Source organism: Rhinolophus ferrumequinum, chromosome 12 (genome assembly GCF_004115265.2).
Source record: "Rhinolophus ferrumequinum isolate MPI-CBG mRhiFer1 chromosome 12, mRhiFer1_v1.p, whole genome shotgun sequence".
NCBI lineage: Eukaryota > Metazoa > Chordata > Mammalia > Chiroptera > Rhinolophidae > Rhinolophus > Rhinolophus ferrumequinum.
In genome coordinates this window covers 36023208-36043680 of record NC_046295.1, presented here as the reverse complement: position 1 = coordinate 36043680, position 20473 = coordinate 36023208, and the positions used below count along the sequence as shown (strand labels likewise).

At 39.6% G+C, this 20473-nt stretch overlaps 1 protein-coding gene across 4 annotated transcripts in view; it reads right to left on the bottom strand.

The window, feature by feature from the left end:
* TJP2 (tight junction protein 2) overlaps positions 1 to 20473 on the bottom strand; it is a 112824-nt gene that overhangs the window by 79702 nt on the left and 12649 nt on the right. For all 4 annotated transcript variants that reach the window (XM_033122868.1, XM_033122873.1, XM_033122866.1 and 1 more), the window contains one exon: positions 4285 to 4387. In XM_033122868.1, coding sequence (XP_032978759.1) covers positions 4285 to 4387 — 103 coding nt within the window. The remainder of the gene's footprint in view (positions 1 to 4284; positions 4388 to 20473) is intronic.

The window sequence follows — 20473 nt, the reverse complement described above, 5'->3', positions numbered from 1 at the left end:
TCTTCCACTTAAACGGTATACCAATTTTTCATGATGAAAATTTGCTAGAATTGCTTAGAATGACAAAGTTTTTGTAGGCAAATATTTGGAGCAATGCTCTTTCATTTTAAATACTTAGAGAAGAAAATATGGAATTATTGTGTGGGTTCTGATAAAACTACTTGTCTGAAATGCTGATGGCTAGAAATTAAGTAGCTTGAAGCCCTGAATGCTGAGAAAATTCTAAGTACTTATAACACAAGTATAAGGGCTAATACATTGTTTACAAGCATTTAGGCTGTTTTGAGAAGGAAATTAAGAATAGGACATCGATATTCAGATAACCTGTTACAGGTATTTAACATTTTAATAGCAAAACAGCACACATCATCTTGAAACATACAGCGCATTTCTTTCATGAAGTTTCAATGTTTCATAATACTCTAATAATTTCCCACAGTCTTCTTAACCAGAGAAGATAGGAAACTGAAATATAAAGTATCTTATTCAAGAAATCATCAACCAGAAACTAACAGGATAGCAGCTTGGTACCTCGACCTCCGCAGCACTGCTTTTCCCAGTAAACCATGAGGAAACATAGCAAAACACAACGAAAAAAAACCACAAAACTACAAGCCAGCAAAGCACAGGGTGAAAAAGCACAACTATGAGGTCAGACCTGAGTTTCAACAAGTCCCAGTTCTGTTACTTCTTCGGTTTAACCCATGACAGTGCCACTGTCCGACTGGTTTTGATCTATAAAATGGTCAGTTTTCATGGTCCAGCCTAATGGCTGTATGGCTTGGGCAGCTTACCTAATCTCTCTAAGCTTCCATTTCTTCATCTGTAAAATGATGTCATGGGTAATACTGGGTAGCCTCAAAATTTATACATTGAAGTCCTAACCCCCAGTACCTCAGAATGTAACCTTATTTGGAGATAGGCCTTTACAGAGATAAGCAAATTAAAGTGAGGTCTTAGGGTGGGCCCTAATCCATTATGACTGGTATCTTTATAACAAAGGGGAAATTTAGACACAAAGCCTGACGCACAGGGAGAAGATGGCCATCTGGAAGACCTGGAACAGTCTTCCTTCATAACCCTCAGAAGGAATCCATCCTGCCAACAGCTTGATTTCAGACGTCTAGCCTCTAGAACTGCTCGACAATAAATTTCTATGTTCAAGCCACTTAGTTTGAAGTCATTTTTCACTGCAGCCCTGGAAAACTAATACAAAACGGGATGATAGCTGGACCCAAACCTCCAAAGGTGGGTATGAGAATTAAAGGAAGACAACGCAGGTGAAACATTTAGCACAGTGCCAACCACACCATAATAGCACCCAAACAAACATAAAACTTTCACTGCTATTGCTACTATAGGTTGATCCTTCACTTTATACTGGAATTACAATGGAATTCTCACCACAAACACCGTAACTTTTATTCTAGCCTAGTGCAGCATCTCTGTCTCTGCTCCCCAGGCTTTCTTCTCCCCTCTTTTCCCACCTGGTGAACAACTTTTCATCCTCAAGTTTCCTCTCAAATATCACCCACCTCCCCCAGGAGGAGGCTCCCCTCCGTCACGGTCTCAAGCCTTTGGCTCAAAGAGACTGTAAGGGGTGAGTGCGGCCCTTTTCACATAGCAATGCAATTACTGATTCTAAATTAGAGTCCCATGAGCCCCAAGACAAGCCTTGATATATCTCTAGATTTCCCTCAGGCAGTGCTGTGTGAGATGCTCATTAAATGTTTAAGGAAGAATCCCTTCACCACAGTTAGGGAAAAACACTGGCCACAAACACCACCTATAAATAAGCCCATGCTCTAAAGCAGCTGTTAGAAGTACTTTCCAGGTGTGGTCCAGAAACCAGAAGTATCAGCCTGGTTGGGGACTTGTCAGAAATGCAAATTCCTGGACCTCACCCCAGACTGATTGAAGCAGAAATTCTAAGGGGTAGGACCCAGGAATCTGTTTAACAAGTCCTCCTGGTGATTCGGATGGGGATCAAGTTTGAGAACTATTGCTCTGGGTCTATCCATTTCAATATGAGGAGCTTTGGCTGCTGCTGTGAGCTCCTCAAGTATTCCTGTAGAGTGAGGAGCCCCTAGCAGAGAGGGGGACTGCAGAGGGCTCCCAGGTGCACAGAAGTAAAAGGTTTAAGCTTTCACTTTCAACTCACTTTTCTAAGCCCACGTTGTGGGGCGAGTCTGTGATGATGCTAAAGTATCTAAATGACCTAACAATGAGAATCCATGTCTAGGAAATGGGGCTCTGCCCAGACTCTTAGCATCTTTCCTGCATGCAGAGACATGGAGATGATTTTGCCATGTCAGAAAAGTGATCATCAAAGCCCCTTAAAAGTACCAAGAAGGAAGCATCAGGCAAACAGTGGTCTCCAGACTCCAAGACTATAAAGGAGGGCAGAAAAGGTAGAGGCTGATGATGATCAAAACCCCAGGCCAAGAGCAGGCTCTACAGGCATCTCCCTCTACCCATGCCAGACATTGCTAATGGATCCCAACATTCTTGTTCAACAAACTCGGACAGCACCTACGAATCCTTAAGTCCAGGAAGCCACTACCCAGTGATCAGAACTGGCCCTTGAGAAAAACCTGTTTACTATCCGAGCTTAGGAGTTCAATCTTCAAGCCCTGTAGAGTGAGTGTAGGCACCAGCTGGTCTTATAGGAATCTCGCTGAACCTGGGAGTCAGGGGCTGTGCAATCTTGGGGAAATCATTTAAAACCTTTGAATCTCAGTTCCTTATTTGCAAAAGGGAGCTGGTAATACCTTCCTCTCAGGGTTGTTCTGAGGATAAACAATATGGGTGAAAACACCTTGCCCAGTGCCTGGCAACTAAAAGGCTCTTAATAAATGTTTGCTGGATCTGAAACTAGGGTGACGTGAGACGCTCTAAGAAAAATCCTTACCACCCAAGCTTGCCTGAGGCTAATTCATCCTAGAAAGCCACCCTGAAGTGTTTGCAGATATGAAAGAGCTTTTGGAGTAAAGTGTTGACTTGGGAAACCAAACTCACGTTGACGAGCGTGTGGTCACTAATACAGGAAATCCAAACGAGGGAGGTATTTATCAGAAGCCACTTTGCTTGAAGGGGAAAGAACCTTCCCTCCAACAGACAATGCCAGCCCCAAGCCCCCTTCACATACTCCATGCTGTCCCTTCAACTCATTTGACTCAATCAACAGATCCTACCTAGAAATCTACCCGCAGGAAAACCACTTCTGGAACCTGGGCAAGTATCTGTCTTCTTATGTTTAGAACCTTTAAGAGCTCCATAGAGGACAATGTCTCATAAACAAAAATCCATTCCCAGTCCTGTTGAATCAGTGGAAACTGAGATTTTTCCCCATTCAAGTGTCCCTATTTGGACAACCAGACTCCAAGAAAGGCCTCGGTATGTGCCCAGTGCGTGCTATACATTAACCCATTTAGCTTCATATTAACACTCCTTTTTAGAGATGAAGAATCTAGGGCTCAGAGACATTAAGATGTGTGCCCCAGATCACACAGTTAGAAGGCAGGAGCAGTAGGATTTGAACAGCTGTGTCCTAGTCACACTCCACTGAACTCCAGCTCTGTCATGTAGCTGGAATCCACCCTAGCAGGAGGGGGTGTGAGTTTCAACAGACAGGAATTATGAAACAAGCAAATGGAAAAAAAATTCCAACCCCATTCCATCCAGCAATGGACTGTCCTATAATCAGGGGTTAAAGAGTAACTAAGAACAAATACATCCCAGCATCTGTCAAAATAAAATTTAATACCTTGTAAATCTCATTTAATTCGTACTTGAATTACTTGAATCAGTAAATAGATAATACTCACTCTTAATCTTTAGCTAAAAGCTTGTACATAATTAATCTTTGGAAGCCAACATGACTGATGTCTTTTATGTAATTCTGCTACCTCAAATATCATGGAAAAAAGTCACCTACCCTAATGACCCATAACCACAGACACAAAAATACCTTGCTAGGCATTTATTCTGAACCATGGGAGTTGTACTTACATGCTTTAGCCAGGAAGAACCTCAATTAGCCTTTACCCAAAGTTATACATAGCAATTCAGACCATAAATGCAGGTAAGATGTTTCTGCTCTTTGGTAAATAGGATGTTACAATGAAGTTTTCTTTGATAGTAAACAATTTCTCTGCCAGCGACAGTGAAAATGATGGTCGTCATGACCTCGAGGATATGAACTAATTTACATCAAACTTTTGGTGGAGGAGAGCCAGTAACTAGTTTTGATGAGAGACTGAAAAGAAAAAAAAAAGCAAGTACCTGGTAACGCAGGCTGTGTTTTGTGGAATACTTGTGCCAGGAGGTACAGCCGGGGTGCCAATCCCACTCACAGGGAGATGATAACAATGTGGTATGCTGCACCCTGAAAGAGAAAGACAGTGTTGTTAAAAACCCAACATAGTCATTCCCAGCACGGTGAGATCTTGGGAAACGCACTTAAGTTCCCCTACTGTACAATTCGCCCATGCATTGTATGGCTTTCAGTATATTCACAGTTGTATAACTACCACCACAAGCCATTTTAGAACATTTTCATTACTTCAAAAAAGAAACCCCACACCCCTTAGATATCACCCGCCATCCTCCAATTCCCTCCCCTCATCATATCCTGGTCCTAGGAAACCGCAAATCTAATTTTTGTCCCTATAGATTTACCTCTTCTGGAGATTTCACATAAATGGACTCATACAATATGTGACCTTTTGTGGCGGGCTTCTTTCACTTATCATAATATTTTCAAGTCTCATCCACGTTGTAGCATGTGTCAGAACTTCATTCCTTTTCATGACCAAATGATATTCCATTGTATGGATATATGGTACCATATTTATGTATCTCTTCATCAGCTGATGGACATTTGGGTTGTTTCCACTGTTTGGCTATTATGAACACACACACACAAGTGTGTATGTGGACATAGTTTTCATTTTTCTGGGATCTATGTCTAGAAATGGAATTGCTGCCCTTAATATTTTCAGTCTTCAAACATTGGAGGAAATGAGTAACCATGTAAAGTTTGGCATCATCGATTCCCCTGAGATTCATCCCGAGGAACAAGATCTTATAAGAAACTCACTTTTCAGGTTTAAAAAAAAAAAAAAATACTCAGCAAGTGGGAAAATACTTAGAGAAAGCTTTTTTAATTGTGGTAAAATACACTTATCATAAAATTTACCATTTTAAAATATGCCATACACATTTTAAACTAAAAGGGAATTCATTCTTCACTACATTTATAATACTGGCTCATCTTTATTTTGATGTGTGTGGGTTGTACACAAGCAAAAAAAATGGCAAATACTTTTCCTTTTTACCCCGTATCTTAAGAAAATCCAAGAAATCTCCCTTCTGACATTTTTATTAATCTTGCATGTGCCTTTCCAACAGCACAAGGAGACAAGCGCACTTCAGGGCTGGGCCTGAGCCCCAGCAGCTGTGAACAGGGCAGTCACAGAGAACTCTTCTAGTGGGAGGAAGAATGTGTCTTCTCACCAGTTCTGGACATACTCTTCTGTTTGCTAGACAAAGTGATATTGTGGCATGTGTGCAAAACACTCCCTACACAATAGAAGAAAAATAAAAGATGGTGTCGATTTTATTTGTACAGGCAAGGGATACATTTCCCTTCCCTAAGGATCAGCAGGAAATATAGGCACTGGCCAAAGCAAGGCCATCTGGACATCCTACAAAGCAAGCAACAGGATTAGAGCCCAGCCCATACGTAGTTTCTATTATTACTTCCAAAGATAAGTAAATGGCCAGCAAATCAAAATGGGCTTGGTTATGCTTTGGGCCTTAATATGAAATTTTTCTACAAGTATCAGCTCCAAAGAGAGCTTGCTTCTTTTATTAAACTGGCTTGCCTTTTAATTAAGTCAGTGCTTTGCATTTCTATGACACCCTGATTTTGATTTTCTTTTATAATATTCCTGAGGTTTTCGACATGTATGGGAACTACCAATAACAACCAGCCAATTCTAGTGTACGACATGATCAACTAAGGCCACCTTCCGGTTAAGACAATACTTGGCAGAAGGAACTCAATTATATTCTTGGTTCTCAATAGTAGTAACAGATATAAGTAAAATTATTGTCAGATAACATGAGTGAGACCTGAAAAAACTACAAAATTTCACAAGGAAAATCCATAGGCAGCTCCATATTTTTGTGTTTGGCTATCAATTCCTTTCATACATAGTTTTCTTCATCTGTGACTATGCTGAAACAGAGTAAAGAAGCATGTGCAAATATTTACTGAGCACCTACTCTGTGCCAAGCAGTGGGGTAAATATGCACATGTATAAATCCTCTGATTTGTGCTTCTGTGAACTTGCAACATTCAACCAATTGATTGGTGATTTGGGCCTGTGAATTTACAGGCCTACATGACTATACAGTTTGCAGAGTAGAAGGCCAAGCACAGTCCTGCTGGCAGACAGCAAGAAAAAGTACTAAAACGTCAGGAGCAGGGGGCTGATGGTGAATGAATTCCAGGTTTTGAAAACAGAATCTAATTAATCAGATCAAAATGGCGGCGTGAGGTGAGCCTCTATAAATCTCCCCTGGAATTTACAACTAATCGAACAACTATAACTCCACAAAGGACAGCCCACACAGCAGACAGGCAAGACAAAGAAGCCCACTACTGAATTCACCTGAAGGTGGGCAAACCACACGAGCTGGGGAGGAGGGAAGGGAGAACTGCGGAGACGGGGCCGCGCGGGCGCAGGACGCAGACCTGGCTCAGTGCTCCGAGCTCGCTGCATCCACTATCGCACCTGCGGGAGAGGGAAGGACTCGGACTGCTAGGGCTCCGTTTATGGCCCACAGGGCTGAGGGGGCAGCATATAACACGGCTGAACCCAACGTTCACGGCAGAGACCTCGGAGAAAAGACTGAGGGAAGAAGGCTGAAAACGGTGGTTTAAGCCCTCACTGCCAAGCAGAGAATGGAAGCCTTAGCACTGAGACACGCCGCCCCCTCCCTACCCTCCCAGAGTTGCCCCGCCCCCACCTGCCCGGTGCTAGAAGCGGAACAGTAGCAGTGTCAGATCAAAAGAACAGAATATTCGCTGTTCTGAGAACTGTGGACCGCAGACACAGATTCGCAGCCCAACTAGTTCCGGCAAAGGGAGGGAGCTGTGGAAGCAGGACCGGCTGTGGTGGTGGTCCCTGCCATTGCTCTGCGACACCTCTCACAACTCACCCCGCCCCTGGCACCACCTATCTGGGCGGATCCCTGCAGGAGTAAACAGAACTGCTGCAACATATGGGCTCAGAATCTGGTGCAGGAAGAGCTTTGGAACTTCAAAAGCTCTCCACATACCCACACGGACACTGCGCCTTGTGACCCAGGTGAACTATTAACAGAGGAGAAACCCATCTTCCAGGGAATCCCCCCATGGTGTGAGAAGCTGGAATAGTGCAGAGAAAACATAGCACTACAGTGTGAGAGAAAAAATAGGCTGCAGTGGGAAAGAAAATAAAACATTCTACCAACAAGTACTGGAAAACAAAAGAAAGACCTCTTCCTATCAACCTGTTGCAGAAGCCACTCCTGTAGATGTCTAGGAAGAGAAATAATAAATCACTAATTGCCATGAATAACCAAGGCAACAAGACAGCTCAGAAAGAAAGTGAAAAGTCTCCAGAAAAGGAACTTAAAGATACGGAAATACGTGACTTAAATGACAGAGAATTCAAGATTGCAGTTCTGAAAAAACTCAATGAGATGCAAGAAAACACAGAAAGGAAGTTTAATGAACTCAGAAACACAATCAAAGAACAACATGAGCATTTTACGAAAGAGATTGAAATTTTAAAAAAGAACCAAATAGAATTTCTGGAGATTAAGAACTCAAGAGAAGAAATTAAGAACGATATAGCCAGCGGTAGTAGAGTTGACCAGATGGAGGAAAGAATCAGTGACATTCAAGATAGAAACCTGGAAATGACACAGATGGAAGAAGAAAGAGACTTGAGACTTAAAAGAAATGAAAGAACTCTACAAGAACTTTCTGACTCCATCAGAAAGACCAATATAAGAATAATGGGCATACCAGAAGGAGAAGAAAGAGAGAAGGGAACAGAGAATACATTCAAACAAATTGTCGATGAGAACTTCCCAAACTTATGGACAGAACTGGATCCTCGAATCCAAGAAGCAAATGGAACACCTAATTAGGTGTTCCAAGGTGTGCTACACCGTCAAGGTGTGCTACACCGCCAAGGTGTGGAGAAGGTGTGCCTTCTCCAAGGCACATTGTATTGAAGCTGTCTAAAATCAACAATAAAGAAAGAATCCTCAAGGCAGCCAGGGAAAAGAAGACGGTAACTTACAAAGGAAAGCCCATTAGATTATCATCAGATTTTTCAGCAGAAACTCTACAAGCCAGGAGGGACTGGAACCAAATATTCAAACTATTGAAAGAGAGAAATTATGAGCCAAGAAAAATATATCCAGCAAAGATATCCTTTAGATATGAAGGAGGAATAAAGACCTTTCCAGACATATAGAAGCTAAGGGAATTTTCTAATACACGACCTGCACTACAAGAAATACTAAAGTAGGCTACTCGACCACCATCAACAGGGACAATTTGTGGCAACCAAAACGTAAAAAGGGGGAGAGTAAAGGCCTGAACCGGAATATGGGAATAGAGAAAGTAAACGTGCTGAAGAAAATGGAATACTCTAAATATCAAACTTTCTTTTACATAAACTTAAGGGTAACCACTCAAAAAAAATCCAGAACTGAAATATATACTGTAATAAAAGAAGAAACAGAGGGAAACATCATAGAATACCACTACGCAGAAATAATAGACTACAACAAAAAGGCAAAGAAACAATGGAGACACAGCCTTACCAGAAAACTAAAGATAGAATGACAGGAAATCCTCACATATCAATAATCACTCTAAATGTAAATGGACTGAACTCACCAATAAAAAGACACAGAGTAGCAGACTGGATGAAAAAACTAAACCCAACCATACGCTGTCTCCAAGAGACACATCTCAGCTACAAGGACAAGCATAGACTCAAAGTGAAAGGGTGGAAATTGACACTCCAAGCAAATGGTATCCAGAGAAAATCAGGTCTAGCCATAGTGATATCAGATGAAACAGACTTCAGGGTGAAAAAGGTAACAAGAGACAAAGATGGACATTTCATAATGGTAAAGGGGACTATACAACAAGAAGACATAACAGTCATCAATATTTATGCCCCCGATCAGGGAGCACCGAAATATACCAAGCAACTAACTACTAATAGAACTAAAGGGAGAAATTGACCAAAACACAATTATACCAGGGGACTTAAATACATCATTGACAGCTATGGATAGATCATTCAAACAGAAAATAAATAACGAAACAGGAGCCCTAAATGACACATTAGATGAAATGGACATAATTGACATATATAGAGCACTTCATCCTAAAACATCAGACTATACATTTTTTTCCAGTGTACATGGAACATTCTCAAGGATAGACCATATATTGGGACATAAAATCAGCCTCAGCGAATTTAAGAAGATTGAAATCATACCAAGCATATTCTCTGATCACAAGGCTTTGAAATCGGATATCAACTGCAAAAAAAAAGGCAGGAAAAAACACAAATACATGGAAATTAAACAACATACCTTTAAAGAACAACCGGGTCAAAGAAGAAATTAGAGGAGAGATCAAAAGATACATAGAAACAAATCACAATGAAAATACATCCTACCAAAATTTTTGGGATGCAGCGAAAGCAGTTTTAAAAGGGAAATTTATATCATTACAGGCCTATCTCAAGAAACAAGAAAAATCCCAAATAAATAACCTCATGTTACACCTTAAAGAACTAGAACAAGATGAACAAATGAAACCGAAAGTCAGCAGAAGAAAAGAAATAACAAAAATCAAAGCAGAACTAAATGAAATAGAGAACAACAAGACAACAGAAAAAATTAATGTGACAAAGAGCTGGTTCTTTGAAAAGATTAACCAAATTGACAAACCCTTGGCTAGACTTACTAAGATAAAAAGAGAGAAGACACTAACAAAATCGGAAATGAAAAAGGGGAAGTTATCACGGACACCACAGAAATACAAAGGATCATCCAAGAATACTATGAAGGACTATACTATGCACCAAATTCAATAACCTAGAAGAAATGGACAAGTTCTTAGAAACATATAGCCTTCCTAGGCTGAACCATGAAGAACTGGAAAATCTAAACAGACCGATCAACAGTAACGAAATTGAATCAGTCACCCAAAACCTTCCCAAAAGCAAAAGGCCTGGACCAGATGGCTTCACTCGTGAATTCTACCAAACTTTCAAAGAGGATCTAATATCAATCCTGCTCAAACTCTTCCAAAAAACTGAAGAAGAGACAGTACTCCCTAACTCATTTTATGAGGCCAACATTACCCTGATACCAAAACTTCGTAAGGACAACACAAAAAAAGAAAACTACAGACCAATATCTCTGATGAATACAGATGCAAAAATCCTAAACAAAATTCTAGCAAATCGAATACAACAATGCATTAAAAAGATTATTCATCACGACCAAGTGGGGTTCATCCCCGGGGCACAAGGATGGTTCAACATCCGCAAATCCATCAATGTGATAAATCACATAAACAAAATAAAGGAAAGAATCGTATGATTATATCAATTGATGCAGAAAAAGCATTTGACAACATACAACATCCATTTATGATTAAAACACTTAATAAAATAGGTATAGGAGGAAAATACCTTAACATAGTAAAGGCCATATATGACAAACCCTCAGCTAATCTCATAATTAATGGTGAAAAACTGAAGCCCTTTGCTCTACGTTCAGGAACACGACAGGGCTGTCCCCTATCACCTCTGCTTTTCAACATAGTGTTGGGAGTCCTTGCCAGAGCAATCAGGCAAGAGAAAGAAATAAAAGGCACTCAAATTGGGAATGAAGAAGTTAAATTGTCACTCTTTGCAGATGACATGATGCTATATATAGGAAACCCTAAAGACTCCACCAAAAAGCTATTAGAAACAATCAACGAATACAGTAAAGTTGCCGGCTACAAAATCAACATACAAAAGTCCATTGCATTCTTATATACTAACAATGAAATCTCAGAAAAAGAAACAAAAAACAATTCCTTTTGCAATTGCAGCGAAAAGAAAATACCTAGGAATAAACTTAACCAAGAATGTGAAAGACCTATATGCTGAAAACTATATGACATTTTTAAAAGAAATTGAAAAAGACACAAAGAAATGGAAAGACATTCCATGTTCATGGATTGGAAGAATCAACATAGTTAAAATGGCCATATTACCCAAAGCAATATGCAGATTTAATGCAATCCCCATCAAAATCCCAATGGCATTTTTTAAAGAAATAGAAGAAAAAATCATCAGATTTGTGTGTAACCACAAAAGACCCCGAATAGCCAAAGCAATCTTAAGAAAAAAGAACGATACTGGAGGTATCACACTCCCTCACTTTAGCTTGTACTACAGGGCTACAATAATCAAAACAGCACGGTATTGGCAGAAAAAAACAGACACATAGACCAATGGAATAGAATCCAGAACCCAGAAATAAAACCACATAAATATGGACAGATAATTTTTTACAAAGAAGCTAAAAACATACAATGGAGGAAAGACAGCCTCTTCAATAAATGGTGCTGGGAAAATTGGATAGCCACGTGCAAAAGAATGAAACTGGACTGCTATCTGTCACTATGTAGCAAAATTAATTCAAAATGGATCAAAGACTTAAGCATAAGACCTGACACAATACACTGCATAGAAGAAAACATAGGTACTAAACTTATGGACCTTGGGTTCAAAGAGCATTTTATGAATTTGACTCCAAAGGCAATGGAAGTAAAAGCTAAAATAAACGAATGGGGCTATATGAAACTTAAAAGCTTCTGCACAGCAAAAGAAACCATTGACAAAATAAAGAGGCAACAAACCGAATGGGAGAAGATTTTTGCAAACAGTGCCTCCGATAAGGGGCTAATATCCAAAATATACAAGGAACTCATGAAACTCAACAACAAAAAAACAAGCAACCCAATTGAAAAATGGGCAGAGGACCTGAAGAGACATTTCTCCAAAGAGGACATACAAATGGCAAATAGACATATTAAAAAATGCACAACATCACTAGTCATCAGAGAAATGCAAATAAAAACCACAATGAGATATCACCTCACCCCAGTCAGAATGGCTATCATCAACAAGACAAATAGTAACAACTGTTAGAGAGGCTGTGGAGAAAAAGGAACCCTGACTGGTGCAGACTGGTGCATCTGGAATGCAGACTGGTGCAGCTGCTATGGAAGGCAGTGTGGAGGTTCCTCAAAAAATTACGAATAGAATTACCATATGACCCAGCAATCCCTCTCCTGGGTATCTACCCCAAAAAACCTGAAAACATTTACACATAAAGACACGTGTGCTCCAATGTTCATTGCAGCTTTGTGCAATGAACATTGCCAAATGTTCCTTGTCTTGCCAAATGGTGGCCAAATGGTGGCCAAGACATGGAAACCAAAATGTCCTTCGATAGATGAATGGATAAAGAAGTTGTGGTATATATATATACACAATGGAATACTATTCGGCGGTAAGAAAAGATGATATAGGAACATTTGTGACAACATGGATGGATCTTGAGAGTATAATGCTAAGCGAAATAAGTCAGACAGAAAAAGCAGAGAACCATATGATTTCACTGATATGTGGTATATAAACCAAAAACAACAAAAGAACAAGACAAATGAGAAACAAAAACTCATAGACACAGACAATAGTTTAGTGGTTACCAGAGGGTAAGGGGTTGGGGGGTGGGAGATGAGGGTAAGGGGGATCAAATATATGGTAATGGAAAGAGAACTGACTCTGGGTGGTGAACACACAATGGGATTTATAGATGATGTAATACAGAATTGTACACCTGGAATCTATGTAGTTTTACTAACAATTATTTTGTCACCGCAATAAAAAAATAAAAAATACACTAAAAAAAAAAAAAAGAAAATGGAATCACGACCTGACTTCCAATTATGTTTTAAAACGAAAAGCCAGCTGCTCTTGAATACTATGCGTATTACAAGTACAGCAGATCCTTGAACAATGTCATTTCTTTCAACATTATAATGTGGATAAGAAAAAAAAATCAATTCCCAGCCGGGGCCACTCTCTTTGTGGGTCTGCACGTCCTCACCCTGTCTGCACAGGTTTTTTCTGGGGATTCTGGTTTCCTCCCATTTCCTCCCACATCCCACAGATGTGCATGTGACGTGAACTGGCATGTCTACATTGTCCCAGTCTGCATGTGGGATGTGGGTGTAAGTGTGCCCTGTGATGGAAGGGCATCCTGTCCGGGATGGGTCCCATCTTGCACCCTGAGGGGCTGGGAGACTCTCCACAACCCAGGACCCTTAACTAGAAGCAGCAGGTTGGGAAAGAATTTGCTTATCTAAATCTTTCTTAAAAATTTGTACAGCTCACATTTATTATAACGTTTAATATTAGAAATGTTTTGGGGTCTTTATTTAGAAGTTTGGTGATGTTTTTGAGACCAGAAATATGCCACAGGAACTTAAATTTTGTTTATATCCATTAGCCTATAGTAAAATTGTGTTTGTCATACATTGGTTCACTTAAAGCTGGTTTCCAAAACCCTATCAAAGACGCTAAGTGAGGACTTACTGTATATTGTAGTGATTGGAATACTTCTTGAAAAGAATGAAAGGGACAGAATTCTTTGGAAGAAATAGCAGCCTCACTATTTAGTCCACCAGCCCAATAGAAATCTCTGGGCAGAATGCTCATGGGCAGATTTCCCACCACAGAAGCATAGCCAACCACCTACCTTCTTACCGGTAAGATCTCTACCACTGAGGTCTCTAACAACTGCAGGTAGGGGAGGCATTAGGACTAAAAGTCCTCAGGAAGATCAGAAAGTTCAAGGTCAAGAGAAAGCAAGTAGGCTATTATAAAAAGCAGTTCTCTAGAGGCTCGCTCCTCAAAGTGTGGTTCATGAACTGAAACGTGAACATCATCTGGACCATCCACTGAGCATCAGCCGGGCTGACAATATTACCCGAAAGCTTATTAGAAGGCAGACTTTCAGGCCCCTCCATACCTACAAAATTAAAATCTGCATTTTTAACAGAGTGATTCATATGCACATTAAACTTTGGGAAATAAAACATTAAGGTGCTTCTGAACGATGTAGAATTAATAAAATTAATCAGAAGATAACCCCTCCTAGCATACCCAGAAAGGAGAGTTTACTACAAGCTTAGTGAAGGATATTAGTATGTCCAAAGGAAGGCTGTGTCACGTGACAAGGGAGTAGCAAACAAAAAAATGGGGACCAGCAAAACCATGGGTATTCAAAGTATTCCAGTTACAAGGAAAATCTTGTCCTGTGATACAGTGCTACTTTATCAGGCTTAAGGGAATGTGCTCTTAAAAAAAACACAAAAAACAAAAAACAAAACAAAACAAAACAAAAAAAACATTCACCTTCCCTTACTAAGGATCGTACTGGAATGAATAACTTAACTTCTGTCTGACTTGACTTAGGGAAATGGAGCAAAGCAGAGATGGTTCTATTTAGGGTACTCACTCATTCCAATTGCTGGACAAGATTATCTCCAAAAAGAAATGAATAATTTGGCAATCAATTCACGCCTCTGAACCATGTGAGTTTGTTTAGGGTGAATCCCTTAATGAATGACCCTGAGTCAGAAACTAAGAACATCCAGTTGTTGTTTGAAGGCCAAGCCCTCAATCGTGACTCAAATGAGGCTGAGTTGTACACATGTAAAATTTGAAGACTACATGAGCATTAAGGAATGGTAAATGTATAGACCGCGTGGAGCAGCTCCCCATTCTCCAATTATATGTCCAGAACAAACATCCCTCATCAATCATGATATTCTTTTCCTGCTAAGCCCAAAGTTGGCCTTGGGGTCCTCCCTTGACACTGGCTTTGGTGTGCCATATTCTACCTGTTTACCATTCCTGGTAAAAGGTTCTTTCGGCTCTAAACTTCCACCATTCTAGGGCATATGTCCAGGTTACAGTATGTCTGATCTCTAGGGGCTCCTTGAAGAATCACAATTTGGTCATTACAACAGGTTTTCCATAAACCCCAAAAAGAACATTAACCCACATGGACTATCCTAGAGTCACCATATGCCCCTTGCCTCCTCCATACATATAAACACTTCCCTTTACTTTCCAAAAGAAGAATAAAATAATAATAATAGTAATAATAATAATGCTGTCTCAGGATTCCATTCTAAAGCATCTCTAACATTTCCAGAAGAAATACCTCATTTATTTCTAATAAAAACTACCTTTTAGATGGGAAGAAAATCTCCCTAAATCGCATCTCAATAGCAGCACTATTGACATTTTGGGCTGGACAATTCGTTGCTGTCGGGGACTGGCCTGCACGTTGGAAGATGGTGGGCAGCATCTCTGGCTTCTACCCCCCTGCAGTGATCCCCCCTCCCTGCCCCTTGTAACAAAAATGTGCCCAGACACTGCCAACTGTCCCCTGGGGGGGCAAGTCCCTCCAACTGGCCCTCTGCCCCCATTGAGAACCACTGACCTAAATAATTACAGCAATTCTCTTAGGGAGATGGGACTATGGGTGATTTTTCCCCCCTTATTTTTTTGTATTTTCTAAATCTTCCATAATGAATGCAAAGTGTTTATATGATTTTTAAAAATAAAATCATATAAGTAGAAAGTGACTTTCTACTTTTTAAAAAGAAATACGAGCTACTTACATGTCTTGAGTTGGTTGATCCTTGGATGAGTGCCAATGTGTGGCTCATTCAGTTTAAAAATTAAATTCAGTCCCTAAAAATACTGTCTACCACATAAGTACCTTAAATTAAACTTCTCCTCAATGTGTAAAAGACACAAAAGGGGGACTTCAGCGAAAAAAGTCGAGATTGAAGCCGCTAGCCATTCATAAAAGAACATTCAAACCCTCCTTACACTTGGTAGTGAGTGTGAGTGAGTGGGGCTTTAGAAAAAGACATGAAATTAAAACTGCTGCTTCAAGAAAAGTATTGACCCGAAACATAGTCTGCACATACACGTTAGTCAGAAAAATACTTGCATGGTAGAAAAAAAAATAAGGCGCATTTACTTCATCTTTAAGAATTGCTACATTGCTAGACTATATAAAAAATTTTCAAAATTAAAACATCTAGACTTAAAAATCATCTTTTTGTCTGTTAGGCCAGGAATTTTCTTAGAGTATTCTTACCAATTATTTCATTACTGAATTTTTAAATTGGTATGAAAAGGCTATATCTGCCAAGTTCTCAATGAAGAACTCAACATTTATTACCCTTACGATAGAGATGACGCTTTAATCGTTTTAGGCTCCCAAACACCCACCAAGCATCTTGTGGGCTCCTCTGCTTACCCGGGATGCTGCCAAAGGTTCACGTGTCTTCTGCTCTCAGGTAGGAGTTCTCTTTTGTTAAGAGGGGTGATACCAACTGCTGCTTCCAGAATAGCCATGTATTTCTTATACCTCATCTTGTCTCTCTCTCAATACAAGGTCATGCAAATTTCGGTCACTGTTCAGATGAAGCAACTGAAGTAATCTGCAATACTGGAAGCTGGAAGCCGCTGTGTTTTTAGATGCTCTTTGTATCCCTAGCCAGAGCTATTAAACTCTAGGTGGGGGGTAAGGGTGGGGGCCAGGCTGAGGCCAAACCACAAATAGATAAAGAAAAGGCTGGTTCAGATTTCCCTGCAACGTCAGTATTATCTAAGGCTAAAGAATTTTGAATAAAGGCCTAATATAAATGATTTGCAGGACAACCGTGGTTCTAAACACAGCAGTCTGAGGTACACACTCCCCAATTAATCCGCACGTAAATCTTTGAGGCCGATAATCCTTCAAGTACTAATGGTGCGGGAGGTGATTTATCTCAAGGTCTGGTAATAATTGGTCCGAAAAGCCTGCATGCCTCTGGATGTACTAAAATCAGAAGCAAGATTTCCTCCTTCTACAAAAATCTCCCTCTAAAAGGCTACCTTTTGACAAATGAAGGCGGTCCCGTTGCCATTTTATAGCAATGCATTTCTAAATGCTCTAAGCTCTTGCTTGAGTCAATAGCAAAGATTAATTAACTGAGAACCAATTCTGTTTGGGATTCTTTTTTTTTTTCATATTGTTTTAAATATCTCCAGAACCCAACATGGGTGAGCTCTGCTATAATGAAAATACATTGCTTGAAGATGTTCAGAATCTACTCCCTCCTCCGTTTTTGTAAGTGTCTCTCCTCAGCTTTCAGGACCTTTCTTGTCCTCTTTTCAGGGGGTAAAGGTGGCTCATCCATCACAGTGGCCCAACTAGTGGATCATCATACACATGACCTAGACTGGGCCGCCCAGTTTACCCTGGGATGAAACTATGACATTCAGAGCAACTCTCATTGGAGTTGCTAACCAGGGCACATAGGACGTTAGGGCTATTGGCAGTCATGTTCCCCACCTTGTGGAGAGAGGGCTCATCGCTAGGAACTGAGAAAAACAGTACCAACAGCAATGTGGTAACATCATTTGAGCTTCTGGATCCAGCTATGCCTAAAGGCCACTGTCATCCCAGGAGATACCAGGCACAATTTTATTAAAGCTAATAACTGACCTTTTTGTGAAATTTAGTTTTCATTGAGTTGCTGTCACTCTGAATGAGTTCTGACTTAAATACCTCCTTGACCAATTTCTTCAAGCTATTTTTTTCTATTTACCATGTTTCCCCAAAAATAAGACCTAGCCGGAAAATCAGCTCTAATGCGTCTTTTGGAGCAAAAATTAATATAAGACCTGGTATTATATTATATTATATTATATTATATTATATTATATTATATTATATTATATGACCTGGTATTATATTATATATTAGACCGGGTCTTATATTAATTTTTGCTCCAAAAGACGCACTAGAGCTGATTATCTGGCTAGGTCTTATTTTCAGGAAACATGGTACTATGTGTAAGAGTTGTGCTGCTACTTGTCTAAACTCATACAAAGGAACTAAAATCGAAGAGAAAGTCATTACACAGTAATTCTGATTAACCTAGATATCCACAGAGAATAAGTGTCCCAGACCTTTCTCCAACACCCCAAATCTTGAACCTCCTTCTACAGATCGCAAGCTTTTTTTTTTCCTTTTTTCCCCTGAATGACCTAAAATAGTGGTCTCCAAAGTGGGGGACACACAGCAATAATCTTTAGGGTGTGGAAAGAAAATATTAAACTATTTCCTTTTTTTCTCTCATCCATTAAAAATTTAGTTTGCGTATTTATATTTTTCAATATTCATATTTACTTTGAGAACTAATTTGAAATTACATTAAGGTATATCATTTATAAGTGAATATACTCATATGTATTATAGGGTATGCTTAAAAATAGGAGTGTATGAGCCAAAAAGGTTAAAGGTCAGTAACTGAAATAGCCCTTCAACTGCTCCCTAATCTTCCATTTCCCTATTTATAAGATGAGAGGCCTGAACAGATTAATGCTAAATTATCATCCAACAACAACAAAAGACTAAGAGCTCCCACTTCACTTGGCCTGATTATACCAATAATCTGACCACAACAGAGCGGTGAAAACAAGGGATAAACCATTTGGACTTGGAATATTTCATTTCCACAGTATTCACGAACATTACTCCCACTGGTTGCTCTGCAAACAATTAGTACCAGTTAGTCACAGGAATTCTTTTATAGGCTGAATTTGGTTGGCTACAGCTGCCACTGCTGAAAAAGGCTCTAATACAACCCTCATTTAATCATACAGGAAGATGTAATTATACTTACACAACAGTCTTTGTTCTAACAAATTGTATTTCTAATGACGCGTGATAAAAATTACTATACAACCCTCTCAAATAAGAAATGAAGCCTGAGCTAAGAAAAAAAAAATCCAGTTAAACTCGCTACCCGTTGGAAGCTGTTTTACTACAATGAAAGTGACACAATACTTTATAAATGGCATGTTTTAATGTTCTATTTTTCATAGGAATTTTTGATGCATTTAATACACACTCTTACAAAGTGATTCTTATCTATGATGATCGCATACAAAATTAAAATTGGGCCTTTCATTAGGAAAAGAAGTCTGCCTTAGAAAATAATTAGGAAGAATTTTTTTTTTTATAAATGAGATCGTTCATTTTCGTTATTTATTTATTTATTCATTTTTTAAAAACTGTCATCTTTGTGAGAACTCCCTCAGAATAGTACATAAGGACAATAATAAAGAAAAAAACTCTAGTTAACATACCCCATCCGGATATGTAATTACATGGCATTTTCTTTATAATTCTAGAAATTCTTTAGAAATATGCATTTATTTGATTAATTCCCTTCGAGTTCTAGAAAGTCTTTACAACTGAAACTATCTGATTAAAAATCACTTATCTATTTAAAAAATGCCTAATACACATGATCCAAAAATATCTTTTAAGTCGGGATGCTTCAAGATCTGTTTCTGAGTGATTAAAATTGAACATAAAAATTCACAGACCAGACGAACATTTCCTTTGAACTGATTATTTCTACAGAGGAAAACAGTCGGCATCCTTTTTCACTGGATCGTTTAACTGTTCCTGTACTTTAGAAGGATAAAAATGGAAATGAACTAATGCCACAAACAGGCTGTTTTACCGGGTGTGGTCTGCTTTTCAAGGAGCTGGAAAAAGCTTTACTGAAAGTAGAAGAGTCAGGGAAACAGCTATTTTTCATTTTTTTAAAGCTCTACTACTAGTGAGTCAGATGACTATGCAAGTCATTTCACTCCCCCCTTAAAATCTTCATATGTAATATATGTTTACATATTTGCTACTCAGGTGAGCCACCAGACATCTGTAAGAGAAACAGGCTACATGATGTAAAAGAGTTATGCAAGAGTTCAAGAGAATTCGTTGTGGTTCCTGGATTCAGCCCGAGCCCAAACTAGCCCTCTCTTCACTTATCTATTTAAAAAATACCTAATATACATGATCCAAAAATATCTTTTAAGTCGGGATGCTTCAAGATCTGTTTCTGAGTGATTAAAATTGAACATAAAAATTCACTAGCCCTCAGAATGCACTCACGACTGGCTTTATACTATTACCTTCAACTGGATGCCACCGAATCTGTCATTGCAATCGTGTCCTCCCACCCGACTCAATAGATTCTGCAATGACCCACTGCTCAGCCCCCAACAGCAGCCACCTCGCACCTTTTCCTGTGTGTTGCATCTTCCTCCTGGTTCTCTTGGCATAAACCTTGTGGCCCTGCTCAGCTGTTTCTGTGGTGCCCAATCATACCAACCATGCCACAGGGGACGCGAGCTGCGGTTTAGTGGGGAGGCTCGCTTTGGACCCCACC